Genomic DNA, 16,001 nt, shown 5'->3' with positions numbered 1-16,001 from the left:
GAAAGTTAAGCTGCTTCAACTTGACCTATTAAAGTGGCACAGTGACACAAGTCAGAGGCAGGTATGAGAGCTGGGGGAAAAGGATTCGGAGCTGTAGCCCTGCTTCGTAAATGACAAGAGGTAATGATTAATGCAGGACACATTCCTGAGCACCCAGTAAGCACTGCCAATTCTCAGTGTCCTGCTGAAAGAGGCGTGTTAAATGTTTCCAAACCACTTGGCGGGGAAGCGGGGGATGCAGTTGAAAGACATGCCTGAAGAGGGATCTCGATAGGATCTCAGAGATTCTTGTCACTTCATTCCTTCGTCTTTCCTCTAGCCACAGGTGACCCACAGCCACAGGGTGAGAAATTTCACCCACACATCTCCAAGCACAGAAATGCTACAGCAGTGGATCTGTGCTTTTCGGTTTGTACCTCGTGGTTGTTGCTTTTTCTGCAGAGCTGAAGCTGAGGCTTAACGTGGAGTGCAAACCAGGCTACCATATGCCACTCTATGTCTATATTAATAGAGAAGAAGTAGCAATGTGTTAGGTTTGCCTTTCCTGAGGAGATCAAAATAAAGAGCAAAAAGACTATTTAGCTGTTCATATGTTGTTTCTATTGCAGGATAGCCCTAAATTAGCATAGAGTGGAGTGCATGGTTTGGAAAGAAAAGCTACGTGTGGTTGAAGTATAGAAAAACTAAATACATAGAGTAAGGAAGACAAGGAGGACAAAAAGGGGGGGGGGGAGCATAAAGAAGCAGTAGCAAAAGATACAAAGGTTACAAAGGTCAGGAAAACCCCAGAAGCAATGAGACACCTCCACACAACACCCCACCCCCCCCATTCCTCTTCCCCTGCCAGTGCTAAAGTACAAAGCTGGGAAGGATGGATGGAGAGCCATGGCCCGCGGGAATAACCTGGAGAATCAGAATTGTGGCCTCCTTTGAAGCAGCCACACAACCTGGATGCAATTTTCATTTCCTGCAGGGAAATTCAGCCTTGTTCTTCTGAAGTGGATAAACCAAGCCTCGTAAAACTAATTGTGGGAGGTGGTTTGACATGAGAAATTAAAAGTCAAGGTTTGGCCCCTCTTACGTACACAGTAGTGAAGAAGGGGCACTACAGATTAATTTCCCTTTTCCTTGAGTTTTTTTTTCCAAAAGAGTTTTGAAACTTGTGAAATTGTACTGTTGTTCTTCAGAGCCAGAAGTAGCTTATTCTGTTGCAATCCTACAGGGATGTTGTTAAAAAATATTTGGGAATTTTTGTGATAAACTATCACTTTATCAACTTCAAGCCTGTAAAATTAGTGTGGTAAAATGCAAGTGTTCCTTTCTGGTTAAGTTTTGGGGGAGGAGGAGGAACTCTGATAATATCTAGTTCATTGATGCTAGTGAATGTCCAAGATATAAGTGGCTCCACACACTCTGTTAGCAAATATTGTTATTCAAAATAAAAATACCATATAAATGAAAAGCCATGTGGGATTACCAAAACTCTATTTAGAAGTCTTTAGTTCCCTTTGACTGATTTTTTTAATGGGGAAAATACCTTCAAAGAATAAAGATGGCTTTTATGGTGGCCTTCCACAAACAAGTCTTCTGTTTTAATGTTACATTTTTAACCAATGTGTTGTGTGGAGCACGTATATTCTTAATGAGCTAGTCGATAGAGTTCATTAGTTTATATTTTAAGGGATGAAATGTTGCTGACTATAGCTGTTAAAATGTAATTGATAATGGCTGAGTAGGAAAAATTTAGCATTTGGGTATTTAAAGCTGTACATAGGATAATCTCCAACTGCTCGCAAGGCTAGGGGTTTCCTGGGAAGGGGCATGATGAAGAAAGTGTGCGCTGCTGAGGTGAGACTTGAGGGGCAAATGTAGACAGAGTTCAAAATTCAGAGCAACTGGAGGTGAGTCCATGGGTCTAGTTTTAGGCAGAAGGGGTAAGGGGAGAAAATGTGAAGAAAAGCAGCTGATAAGAGCCCTTTCTGCATATGCTTCACTGTCCTGGTTTGAGCCCAGAGGCAACTAAGCACCACGCAGCCACTCTCTCACCCCTTCCCTCTCAGGAATGTTGAAGAAGAGAAAAATAAAGAAAAAGGCTTGGGAATTGAGATAAAGATAGGGAGGGATGACTAACCCACTATGGTCACAGGTGAAAGACAGAGAGCGAAAGACAGATGCATTAAGGGAAGAAAACGAACATCAATTTAATTCTGCTCTTCCAGTGACTTGCCATCTCACCACGGGATACAGGGGGGCTCTGCTCCAGCACACTTCTCGCCTTCCTCCTTTCTGCCACTGACCTTGGTGTTCGCACAGGTGTCCTTCTCACAACTCCTCACAACTCCCACTCCTCCTCCCAGATTCCCCTTCTTAAATAAATTATCGCAGAGGCACAGCCACCATCATTAATTGGCCTGGCCTTGACCAGAGGGGGGTCTGACTTGAAGCTGGGGGAGCTTTGAGAAGCTTCTCACAGGAGCCCCCCCCATAGCCCCCTCCCCTGCTGCCAAAAACCCTGCCACACACCCGAACCCAGCACATTCACAATCCCAGCTCTTTTCCAGGCTGATTTGTGCCGAGATGATCTGAGATTATCATGTTGTCATATTGTGCTGAGGTGATCCGTTATCCTGGGGACGGGACTGTCCCCGGGGCGGTTCAGAGATGCTGTCAACGCCGTGAAGCAGACACGGTGCAGGGCTCCAGCTTGGGAACCGCAGCATTTTGCACCCACTGAGTTTCTGCTGCCTCATTTATCCTCTGAGCTGGGGAAAGGCATAGTCCAGATCGCTGTGAAAGGCTACCAGCCTCTGCTCCAGAACAGAATCAAATTTGTGGTTCCAAAATCAATTTTTTAAGCAGGATTGCATGGCAGCTCTGCATGCTGGCATACAGACACATATCAGGCCAGTTTTGCCAACTGTTTCATGCACAAGGAACATGGGGCCAATCTGCAGAATTAAGTATCAATATCCAAACAGTGAGATTTGGGAAGAATCTTAATGAATTAAAAATAAAACCGCACAATAAAAGACTGTGAGGATTTACAGGATTGGGTTTTTTTCTTTCTACTGCTCTACAGCATTCTGTGCAACATGTGGGCATTATATGTATTTTGGTGGTAGGTTAAGGAATAGATGATCTGCATTTGGTTATTCTCCCAGACAGTCAGTAATAGTAATTTGAATGAGGAAGATTTTAAAAAATGCATCTGGCAACTCTGTGGGTGTGTTTTGGGTTTTTTTTTTTTTTCTCCTTTAAAAAACCCCAACAATATAAAATAAGTTGGAGGCACCAGAAACAACTCCGAAATAATTATGAAACCAATAAATAATCCCCGAGCTCTAACGTATGCAGATGACTTTCCAGAGGAAGCAGCCAGGGCTGCGTGTGCAGCAGAAATGGGGAAACCTTGGCAGATGGGGGGGTGGGGGGGAGCAAGCTGCTGCGGGGGCCGGGGGGGACCCCAGAGTCCCCCAGATCCGCGTGGTGCTCGGTGCTGCCTGCATGGTGGTGGGACCCCACGGAGGGGCTCGTTTGTTCCATGGTGAGGAGCACAAGCCAGCATGGACAAGCTGCTCATGTATTGCAACGGTCAACAGAAATTTCCTTGCCAAAAAAAATAAAAAAAATCCAAACCTCTTTAAAAGAAAAAAACCAAAGTCACAACTTTTTTTTTTTTTTTTTTTTTTTTTTTTTTTTTTTTTTCCCTAAGAAAGCAGAGCCCAACTCATCAGCAGCTCATGCAGGAGCAGGAGGGGTTTTGGAGTTAACTGCATGCAGGAAATCTCTCACATCCTGAGTCCCAGCTCGCTCCTCTCTGTAACTGTATATTATGGTGCTGCTCTCCAGCCCCAGCTGATGAAAGTTTGTCTCCCTCAGTCTGGGCTAAGATGTCAAAGCGTCTCCATGCAGAGCAGCAGCGCTTCCCTCCTCCGCACCCCCCAGCCCCCGTTTCCATGCTGCTGCTCAGCCTCAGCTGGCTCTTTTTAGCATCACCCAGAGCTCAAGGTAAGTTCACGATCTATGGATATACATTTATTATTTTTTTTTCCTGAAATACTTCCTCACCCGACGCTCCATTTTAAGGGGACAAGCAACACAGAAATGCCTTGAACAAAGTGCGCGCACCCCGCCGCGCTCGGCTGCGCGGGGGCCGCTTCCCCCGGATGCTCCCGCCGCTTATTTTGCGCCCCCCACCGCGCTTCTCCACACCCCCCCCCCCCCGCCCCCCCTTCCCAGCTCCGCTCTGCGGGCTGCGGCGGTGCCTCCGCGGTGTCAGGGGGATGGGATGGGATGGGATGGGATGGGGGGGGGAACACGACGGACACAGCGTGGACGTCCCGGCTGTGGATACGCGGAGCCACGCCGGTCTGAGACCGCGTAACTCCCGCGCCTCTGCGCGGCGTGAGGACTTCCAAGCCCTTCCCGGAAAAACTCCGCTGTGCAGCCCCCGGCACCCCCAAACCCCGTCCCTGCCCCGGGCGGGGCTGGGGACCCCCGGGGTGGAGGGGGCTGGTCCCGGGGAACCCTGGAGTGTGTGGGGGTGTCCTGCGGGGTCCCCGCTGCGGCAGGAATGGCTTGGGGGGCTGTTAACCCCAAAGGGTCCCGTCCCCCCTAAACAGCCACCCGCGGGCTGGGGCTGAATTCGGGGTTTGAGAGTATTGTCAGAGTTCGGAGTCTTGTTCCCAGCCGGGAGGAATTGCCTGGAAAAGCCAAATGCTGGCGCTAAAAGTGGCCTTGCTGGGTAAAAGTTTACTCGCCGCTATGTTCATTCAAAGGGAGTACAACTCAGGGATCAGTGGCTGCAGTTTTAAAGGTGTTTTGCAGTACTGGCTCTGTGCTGTCCACGTTGCAGATGGGGGAACAGCCTAGAAAAAGTGACTTGTCTCTTTGTACAGCAACTCTGGGGCTTATTTGGGAATCAGTGGAGGGCTCAGGCCCTGTCCTCTTCATTAAGCAGCAGCTGACAATGCGTATTTTATGTGAGAGAGGAAGGGAGATTCGCTTGTATAAATATATGTAACAGAGCTGAAGAGTGCGTGTGTCCCTATGTGTTACTACAAACTCTTGTCTTGGGTCTTTTTTTTTTTTTTTTTTCATTGTAACTTTAAACTTTGTAAATGTTTGCTTGTCTCCAAATTTATGCACAGCGACTTTCACTGGGACTTTGGCTCTGGACTTGCTAAGAGAAAGATGGAGATATACTTTTATCATGTTAATGAGCACACTGAAATCTTAGGGTAGCCAGAGCAAGTTGTTGCATTTAATTAACCACCTAGAATTTATGCTAATGAATTAGCAGCAGCTGAAGCTTTGCTTTGCCTTTGCGAGGGGTCTTAATTTCTCTTTGTCAACACTTGCATTTACACCAGATCAGCATATTGGGGATTAAGGTTGCAGAAGTTCTCAGGTAGGTGAGGAGAAATAGGTCCCCGGTTCCCCTGTGGCTGTTCCTTCTGCCTGGGTTGTGGGTGGGTTTGTGTGGGTCGAGGCAGCACGTCCCCCTTCTCTGAGCTTGGGAGCCACTCTGGCTGGCCAGGCCCTCCCATGTTTTGGAGGTGCGCTAGGACAGAGGGTAAACTTGACTGCACATTTGGAAAAGTGTGAGGTAGGGTGCTTCAAGCATTTGCATATGATGGAAATGAAGAAATGAACATCCCTCAAAGTAGTTGTCCCTGCAATATGAGGGCAATCTGTAGGTGACTTAGCTCTAGCATACAGATGAGAGAGTGGAATGGTACGTGGGGGTGGAAATCCTGTTACCTGGTTTTTGGGATTCCCTAAGAGCCAAGCTGAACCTCTAAGGTCATGTTTACAGAGAGTTTAATTCATCAGGGCTAAGTTTGTGTCAGCTGCTCATCTTTATGGTGCCCATCTTTAGATGTCTGAGCTTGAGCGTCAGCGGTGCTTGCTGGCCCTTGCAGCTCAGATGGATTTTGGGTTTGCCTTGCTACACCTCTCCAACTCCTATTCTTTCCATAACATGTCTATAACTTGCTCTTTTGCATCTGCAGCCAGCATGCTCAGCGAGCATCCTCTCCTTTAATTCCGTTTTGGTTTTTGTTTTTTTTTTTCCTGTGGAAGTAGAGAACAGCTTTAGCTTTGCCAGAGCATGTGCTGCTTTCTTGGTCGCAGAGGTGCTGAAAGTTACAGCTGCATGCTTCTAGACCCGGCGAAGCTGCCCGGTGACGAAAAGTCCTCTTAGCTGTGCTGGCACACATCTTGACCGGGCGTTTTGAAGCTCTGCAACTTGTACCTCAGCTGGCTTTACTGCTGTGCCTGCTCTGGGCCTCGTGTTAGTGATTTGAGGTGCTGCCAGGACATCCTAATTTTTACATAAACACAGGCTTAGTGATTAAGACAGAAGTTTAAGTTACGATATGCCTTGAAAACTAGGTTTGAAATGTGGCAAGAGACATGCCTAATGTGGGACTGCCCCAGTAACAACTCTAGTATTGAACAGATACTATCAGGTTATGGGCTAGATAACTTAAGAGTAGCCTTGCTGCTCACTTTTAGTTTCCTTTCCAAGTTTTACATTCTTACAATTGCCTTTTCCACTTTTCAGTAGTGCTGGTTCTTGGTTGCTGGCTAAAGGACCACATGGACAAAAAGGAAAACTAACTGAAGTACCAGCCTTAACAAAGCAAAATTAGCTTTGCTGTCCTGGTGGACGACAATAGCTAGTAGGATAAAATCTAATTTTACAGATTTAGTTAAATGCCCCAAAATCTACATCTGTATAAGCTTTTTGCAGAGTCAAGGCCTTCCTGTATCTGCAGGGCAGATAATGACAGTGATGGTGTGTAAAGGTAAACTTCATATTAGTGTGTGTGTGTGTGTGTAAACTCTTAAATCTCTTTTGGATATTAGGTATTAGATGAAGAACAGGGGAAAAATGCAAATCCTAAAATTTCAGTTGAAAATTCTTTACCCTCAATTAAAATAGTTTTCTGTCAGAATTTAGTTTTTTTACTGATTGCAACTGCATTGGCTGTAGTGGAAATAGACGAAGAAATCTTTCCTTGTCTCTTGCTTTAAACCTGATCTCTCCAACACATTCTGTGTTTTAGAGCTTACTTTCAAACACTGTCTTCTTTCAAACTGTTCCAACGTTTGTGGCAGATATTTACAGTCTGTGTATAATCACCTTCTTGTCTGACGATTATCCCTATCAGGTCCCCTGCAGATAGCCTGGCATGAGCTGTCACTGTCCACGGGGCTCCACAGATCCATGCCAAAATACACCAGCTGAGGTTATTATGCCCACTCTTCAAATCATGTTCGCATCGTTAACTCTCCCGCTTGCTGGGGAGCTGCTGGGTTGTTTGCTGGTGTTTTGTTGAGTTTCTCCTCTCTTGCTTTCCTTGAGATTTTTGGAAAGGTCTCCAGCCAGCCACAAAGAGCATCCTTGAAGCAGTGATTGACAGGCTGTGTTTTGGGCAGCTTTTCATCCGCTCACAGTGCGGCGGCTGCCCTGGTGGCACTTTTTTAACAACACATGAGTGACTGCAGCAGATCAGGGCCGTGTTTATCTGTTGCTTCCACTCAGGCTGTCAGCTGCTGCCGATGCTATTGATCACGAAATTCTGTTTTAAGAAGGCTGGATTCATGTAAAGGTTTATTTGGTCTACCACAAGCCTTGTTCAGACCTCGCATATCCTAATCCTGACAGATTTATCACTAGCGGTCCCTAGGTTTCTAACATCTCTCACATTGCCAGTGCAAATTGTCTGAGGAGTCCAGCTGGGCTGCGTTTTATTAGTATTCATGTGCATCCTCTGGGCAGCCCGGTTCGTGCCCCAGGGCTGTGGTGTTGCAGGCGAGCAGCGCGTGTCCTGGGTGTTTTAAGAGCCCAGCTTCTGCTGGGGGTGCTGCCAGGCCTCCTGTCTGAGAGCCTGGCTTTTGGAGACTGCTGATGGGGTGGGGTGTTGCCTTGGCTTTTGCTGTGAGAGTTGTAAAGCAAGCAGTGACATTTCTAGGGTGTTTGGAGTTAGGTCTGAAATGCTGTTACGTTTATGTGGCCAGGCTCTGCTACACCAGCAGGCTCTGCCCAGCTCTGCGTCTCACGCCCTTCATGCTCTTCATATTGGAGGGATTTTTTATTTAATCCCTTTTTCTGATGGGTTTTTTCCCTCTACAAGTTGTTGTGTTTTAGTCCACATCATCTCAGATTGTGTTCTTCCTGTTGCATGCACATTGTACTTGCATTTCAAGTGGCTTTTCAGATTACTCCTAGGACAAAAGCACATCATGTCCAAAATTTTATAGCACTAAAGGCCTAAATCACACCTGCAGAGGCTTCTCTTAGGCCCTGCTGAGTCTCTAGGGCAAATCTATGACAAACTAAATTAAAAATCCACAGCTGGAGTAAGTCTGTTAGAGGGTTGCAATTGATTCTTGATAGGACAGTGCAGTCCAAAAGGACAATCCCTTTTGTTTCTGGCTAACACAAAACAAAGTGCTTCAATTAATTTTTTATCCTTTTGATAAAAGTATCACACTGAGAAAAGGTATTGTTTCTTAGGAGACTTCTGCTCTAGGATGTTGACCCCTTTCTTTTTAGTGTTACACAAGAGTTTGAGACGATGTTGACATCGAGTGTGATGTTGGCATTGGTGCTTCAGAAAGTGACTTGATGAACTGCATCATCTAATCAGAAATGCTGACTACTCTGTTAAATCACTTCGTGTTGTTTCATTAATTTTTTTCACCCCATATAAATGAGTTTGCTGCTTTCCATGACTTGGAGCTAGGATAAGAAATACTTGGTTAGATTAGGGGCGAGGGTTTGTCCATTCACAAGGTCAACATGATGAAACCACTGATTAGATGAACACATTCTTTTTTCTCCAAACTCTATGATCTAATAAGGCAAGAAGTGAAATGTTTCATGGCCTGTTAACCATGCTGGATAATACACAGCTGGACACAGAATTTGGAACAAAAGAATCTTTAACTAGTTTATTTTGAGATATTTGTTAAGAGGAACTGTGTCAGTCCCTGCAAATTTAGGCTAATAGGGTATGTCATGTATTAAGTGAAAAATCTTCTGACAACGGCGAAAGTTTGCTGTTTTCTTGCTTCTATTTAATGTGTTCTAATTCTGAAAACAGCTGATCAAGCAAGATAAACTCCATGTGTGACTGCTTACCTCTGAAAGAATATATTAGAATATAAACTTCACCGAATCCAAGTGTTTATGGGATTTTGTTTTGATATAGTCATGTAAAAATTAAGACCAAAAAATCATCGTAATTCTACATTTAATAGGGTGAGCATGTGGGCCTGACCACACGTGGAGATGAGCATCCCCAATATCTTTATTCAGCAGCACTGAATACACTGTCTGTATGCAGCAGTGGTAGAGTGCTGAAGATCCTGTTACATCAACGATTAGAGGAGAACCAAATGGTCCAGATTATTTAAGTCTATATTGCATTCCTTTTCCGCCATTGAGCACACAGCGGTGACAGAGCTATAGCTGAGAATAAAATGTGGCCTCTGCAGTTTACAGGGAAGGATGCAGCATCTCACTTCTGATCCACGTTCCTTTTTGAATTGGAGGTCATAAAACTGTATGCAGGTTAAAAACCACTCTTGCATTCTGACATAGATTTTAAAGCATGAGGTAAGCATTCCAAGTGAAATACTATTTATTTCTTCATCTATTGCCTTTTAAGTGAGGAAAATGCACCCCACTGAAGAGACACTTTGGGTAAACACTTGTGTTTGAAGGGCAGGTGCAGGGTCATTGCAGAAGAAATCTTCACACTTTAGAAAGAAGGAGCTTGTCTGTTTATTTTGTGTCATGTGTGTTCCTTGTTTGTGGGTCTGATCTTCATCTGGGATGAGTTGTCTCGCCTCCATGGATCTGGCTCCTTTGTACAACCTGGTGCTGATGTTCTGTGCTGTTCATTTAAAATCTGCTTGACAGGATCAGAGGATGTGTAGGCTAGATAAGGAAAGCTGTGTTAGTGACCTGGGAAGATATCCTGCCCTGAGGAAATAATAAAAATAAATGTTCGTTACTCCTGTAGCTCATCTCGCGAAGAAGCCTGTGAAAGTCAGGAGTTATGGACCAATCCAATGCTTATGGTGACATTTATTGTAAGGTCACAGACATAAACCTGAGCAGGATAGATGGCTTCAAGAACATTAAGTAACTAAGTTTTCTGTTCGTTCATGTTTCAAAAACTAGGAAGACACACTTCAGTGACAGCTTCTGTTAGTACAGGTGCAGTTAATGGGTTTTTTTCTGCTGTTGTGTAATGCAGGTAGCAGGTATTCCCCAGACAAACAAAAGCACATGATGGATATGATACTATCTCTGCAGCCCAGTAGCTCATTTGCTAGACTTGGGGAAAGAACTACAAATCATTTCCCATGCACCTTTACCTAAATTAATACTGAAATTTGCTTCTGCTGGATTTGCTGTGTTTTCAGTGTGATTTCCCAGCGAACATCCAAATGGATGGTTTGTGTGTGTGTGTGACGAGCACAGCTCAAACTCCCACTCAATAGTTCTTTTCACTGATGATTGTATATGGGAAGGAACATCCCTCAATACAGCTATGCTAAGGATTCCTTGTACTCAGTGAGGGACGCTGGTAAATCACTGGAGAAAAGGATTGTACTGTACCTTTTAAAAACCCGAGAGGAAATTGTAGTTTGGGGAGTAATTTTGAACTTCATTCAGTGGAAATTAGCCTTTCTTGAGGGTTTGGAGGGGAGGAGCTGGAGAGGGACGCTGGGTCTGGATTTTTGTGTAATTATGTGGACTCGTTGCTGAAAAGTGAATATATTCAGTACCTTTTTTTCTCTGACATTGGAGCTCTGTGGATTAGTTGTGCCTGTGCTTGTAAAGCACAGGTTATTATTTCTCTACTTCAATAAGTGTTTTTGTTAAGTGCTGCCTCACTGATGCTGAGTTTATAATCAAAATGAGAATCTCTGGGACTGGGGTCCACTGGGGAAGGAGCAGCAGTGGAGGAAGAAGCAGATGTGTCCCAGTAGTGCCCATGCCAGGGAGAGGCTGAGTTAAGATGGGACATCCTTCACTATGACATCCTGGAAATACCTGTGGGAAAGGCATTGTGCAACCCTCAATATTTTTCACCTGTTATTAGTCCTCTCCTGCTTGTTTTCATGAGAAAGAATGACTGGGCCAATTTATGTGGTGTGCATCAGGACTTAGAACAGAAGCAAGCTTAAAACAGGATTTGCAGCAAGAGGACAGAAGTTCTCCTAAGCCGTTATGTCACTTACTTTTCAAAGCCGCTTTGGGTTTGAATCTTGCATTTACAACTTGCCCTCTTCTATGAACTCCAGGAGCTAAGCTCTTCCGTGGGGGGAAACCTCTCGACACATGCCCATCACCTGGTGTGCCGAAATGCCCTCCGGTTCAATGCTTTGCTGTTTTATTTCTCTCATATTTTGAAATGTTCTCTTCTAGGGGGAAAAAAAAAAAAAAAGACGACAACTCTGTCTTTGGACTGGTCCTGAATAGTAATTCTTCAGTCAAACATAACATCACAAATGAGGCTGGACAGCTGTTTCCCAAATACAGTATATGTATATATTCTATACACGTAATAAGGCTTAGTTTTCACTATTTGAAAAGTTCTGCAGTCTCCCTGCCCCCTCCTGCAGTCAATGGCAAATGTTGTTCTCAAAACTCCACTTGTCACATTTTGTTCTCGAGAACAGGGAGGATATTGAGATACACTGGCTTCTTTCCTTGAGTGCATTTCAATATGTATTTTGTATAATGAGAGCCCAAATCCTTCTCACATTACTTATGCTTTAATCACACTGTGCTCTCCCAAGATTGCGTTAATCGCATTTGCATCAGCAGGAGTAACTCTGTATGATGAGCAATATTTCATCTGCAGAGAGGAGACAGATCTCGGGCGCATGATGAGGAAGGAACTGGCTGTCCTGGATTTGTTACAGCGCAGCTCTCTAGTGAAGAATGGTGTAGCATCCTGATTTGAGAAATAGATATTCAAGAATTAGAATGAACAAAAGCTTTTTTTTACAGTTTTCTTGAGGACCTGTCAAGTGTGATAGTTCCCTTTTAATTTTCTAGTAAATGGCTTTTTGGCATGTGTTAACTCCCAAGAAGAGTGGTGCTGCCTAGCGAGCAGACATCATTTTGTACGTTAGCCATGACATTACCGTGTACGAGAACAGAAAAGTTATATAGATATTACACCAATATATAAACCATGTGTGTTAGAAAGACAAGTTCAGTTTTGAAATATTTGACTTAGCTATGCTTTTCACTTTCAATCTGTGCCAAACATGTGCTTGAATGACTGATGGAGTCATATGGTTCCCTGAATAAAGCACTTTATTGTGCGCAGACTTAGAGCCTTCCAACAGTTGTATTACAGAAGCTTGAAGATTAAGATGATCCAACTGCTTAGGGGGTATGTTCCACAATGAACATTTTATTTTTCTTTTTTTTCCCCTCTCTCTCTATTTTTTGCCTTAAAACGTGTCATTAGTTTGTTCAGCTGGTCACGCAGTGACACTGACCACAGAGCCTTTAGTGGAGAAGAACAGCAAGTTACCTTCAAATTTCAGCTTTCACTCCTATGTCCATATTAAAATGTCGAACATGTGACTTTTTCCGTGGAGTTTATAGGATTTTGTGGGGGAGGGGTGGGAGGGCTGTTTCCTGTCGCAGATTATTTCATCAGCAGAATTAGATTAAGGAAGGGAATAACTCATACAAGAACAAGTGATGACAGGAGGTAGTTCTTAGAATTATAAAACTGAAATATTAAAAAGCATGTTTTTAATGCTGTTTAGTTAAAGGGGATCAGTGCGTCTCAAACTCGTATTTCTCATCTGAGCAGCCAGTGCTCGTGAAGCTGCTTAGTGTGAAAGATCAAGTGGACATGATGCAAAGTCACACAGAGATCAGTTCAAAGTTGACAGACCTGTCAAGCTGGAGAGACGATCTTTCTCCATTAGAAACTCAAAGAACAGAAAATTAAATTCAGAGATGCGTGGAGTCGTCTTGCTGCTGCCTGTCCTCAAGCTCATCAAAGACCTTTGCTGACTTTTGATGTTTTAAAAAAATTTGTACATGAGTAGTAATTTTGCAATGTGAAGGAAAAGACAAGATTGAAGCCCAAGAAGATCCATGGAATTAGTTGTTTTCCAAAAGTTACTTGTGCTTAAATGCCTGAGGTCTTAGGTTCGGGAATTGGGGGAGGAGTGAGAAAACAAGTAAAACTTTGTGTTTAGTTAGGTGGCTTGCCTTTTTTTTTTTTTTTTTTAAATAATTATTTTCCAGGCATGCCATGAAAGGACTAATTTTACTAGATTTTGTACAGAGAATCGACGTACTGCTTAGATGTGCAAAGGTTAGTTGGAAAAATAATTTAAGATTTTGAACTAATAAGAACTTTACTGCAAGAGATAAGATTTTTATTTTATGCACAGTCAAATCTTGCCCAGACTTTTGTGCTTGCATACAGATGAGGGCAGAGTCTGGCATGTTATGTGCTGTCTTTTTTAAAGCTGTGTAAGTGCTGTTAGTGGGATAATGAGAAGTACCTCATCAGTGTGGTGGAGTTTCTGATTTTTGTCCTTTCTTTTGAGAGGGTGTCTGTGTTTTCATCTGGTGGTTAGCATAACATTTAAGATGGATGGACAGTTGACTTTAAGGCAAACTATTGCTTATTTGACCCTATGCAAGTTAATGGGTTTTCTTTCTTTAACCATTATGCACTGGAAATTTTGTACTGGTTTATTTTGCAGCATTTTCTTGGTTTTTATCAGATATTATTATAATTTGCATTTTTGTCATATTAATAAGTGACAATTTATTAATTTTCCTGTCTCAAACAGAATGGGTACCATTCTAGAAGGTGGTTTCAGCAAGATCTGTGGCTGGATAATGTTTAACTTGGGTGATGTTTTGGCTTTTGCTGGAAGGTGGAGTGAAATAGAGGACTGGAAGCACACATCCCCGCTCCTTGGCCAGATAGTTGAATAGTTGACACTTTTTTTTTTTTTTTTTTTTGGCATGATATAGTCTGAGTCCTAGTGTTAACAATTTCCATTTAAAGGAAGTTGATTTTTATTTTTTTCTCCTTGATGCACAAGAGCTGGATGTGATCCTCTTTGCTCAGAAGTTCTGCATTGCAATCCTATCTAACTTTATGTATAGCCACTTTATACTCTTGCCATCTATAAATATATCAGCACTGGCAAGATAAATACCAAGATGTATATAAAGCTAAAGGACAATCATGGGTCCTGTCATCTTTGGTTTTCTAGATTATGCAAACTAATTCTTTTAGTTCCCTTCTTGTAATTCAGTCTTTCCACTTCCCTGCTCACTCTGGCAGCCTTTCCGATCCACCAGCTCCAGGCTGAATTAATCTTTTGTGAATGCAGGTGAGGAGAAATGCCCGCAGTATTCCAGATGTGCTTCTATCGCTAACTCTCAGGAGTAACTTCAATATCTGATATTCACTGGAAACACCTCTTTTGATGCATTCTTCCAGGACTGCCTTTGCTTCAGGTGACATCAGTGTTATACTGAACAGCGTGTATGGGTTTCTGGTGTCATTTGCCTTTGAAGATTACTGCTTAGAGCAAAAAACTTACTAGTCCCTAAGGGTATGACCCTCCATTCTGTACTACTTGGTTTTAATCCTTTGCTCCAGCCTGCAAGTTACTGGATTCTTTTGTCATATTCCAGTCCTTCTCTGTGCAGATGTCATCTCCTAACTTGGAGCACTGCATTTCAGGAGGACACTTGTGCACATTGAGTAAAGGTTGCTGATAGAAATACTAAGACTGATCCTAATACATTTTCTTAGTGAACCTTGGTAGAAACCTTCTTTTAACTGGTTGGTTAGCGATGTGGTTGGTGGGTAGTCTCTACTCCTTACATAGTTTCTCTCCCTTCTTAATTTCCGAAGTTCACCCACATCTTGAAGCGCTAATTCTTGGTCCTCCTCTCTCAGTGTGTAAGCCTGGTAATTTTATTTTTAGAAGTTTGATTTTGAGTCTGGAGGTGATAAAAGAATTGTCCCAAATAAGACATGAGAGAAAAGCAACCAATGGGAGAGACAAAGCTCTTTCCCATGTGATGGACATCCCTGCAGGCAGTGGTGGCTCTGTTGGGACTCCTGCCCAGCTCATTGGGGCTGGTGGCACAGAGCAGACCTGAGGTAGCCTGGGCTATAGGGGAAGCTGTCTGGCAGCAGAGCCTCCGACAATGCCTCAGTTCCCTGCCATAAAACTCATTGCCAGTGGTCCAGTGAGTGCTGGATGCAGCCATGTATACAGCCCTTCCTCCGTAGCGAGAAATGACCCCTCCACTGCACTAAGCTGGACCACTGACTAAATGACCCACTGACTGCACTAAACTGAGGAAGCTGGAGAAAACAAGGAGGGAAATGGAGAAAGTATGCCCTTTCTGTCTTCCACAGTGTTGCCAAAGCCGTGTGATACAGAGCAGTGCTGTTAGCTGTTTTGAGTTTGCGGAAAGATTACTCTGTTCTATTATTCTTTTCTATCCTAAGATTATTCCGGTGCATTGGTGTTTTGTTGCAGAGGAAAGAGTAGATAGGCTGTGACTTACAATTCTGAGCCCATCTGCAATATGAAAGGTAACACAAGGATAATATACTTTAATTTAATTTAGCCTTTTTTTTATCCCCCCGTGTCCGTTATTTTCATAACTGGGCAGTAACTGCAGTGGGTGACAGAAAGGGTGTCTGGGTGCAGTGCGTTGGGGAGGGGGCTGGAGTTGGGCTGGAGATGGGCATCCCACAGCATCGCTGGGGCTGTCGGCCCTGGGCTGGGCTTTAGTGGGGTGCTGGGGCTGTTAGAGCCCTTGGGTGCCTGGGGACCCTGATGGAATCATGTTAACGTGCATGGGACAAGACGTGGGGATGGGACATGCACATTCACCCCAGGAAGGAAGCACAGCGTCATACGTTGGCTTTATTATAAATCCATATGTTAAT

At 43.8% G+C, this 16,001-nt stretch overlaps 1 protein-coding gene across 1 annotated transcript in view; it reads left to right on the top strand.

The window, feature by feature from the left end:
- Positions 1 to 3,560: 3,560 nt before the first annotated feature.
- Positions 3,561 to 16,001, top strand: part of ADAM12 (ADAM metallopeptidase domain 12) — a 185,139-nt gene continuing 172,698 nt past the window's right edge. Inside the window, exon 1 of the mRNA XM_074875531.1 lies at positions 3,561 to 4,008. Coding sequence (XP_074731632.1) covers positions 3,891 to 4,008 — 118 coding nt within the window. The 5' untranslated portion in view covers positions 3,561 to 3,890. The remainder of the gene's footprint in view (positions 4,009 to 16,001) is intronic.

The sequence above is a fragment of the Strix uralensis genome, chromosome 7 (assembly GCF_047716275.1).
Source record: "Strix uralensis isolate ZFMK-TIS-50842 chromosome 7, bStrUra1, whole genome shotgun sequence".
Classification (NCBI taxonomy): Eukaryota; Metazoa; Chordata; class Aves; order Strigiformes; family Strigidae; genus Strix; species Strix uralensis.
This window is presented reverse-complemented; position numbering and strand designations above follow the sequence as displayed.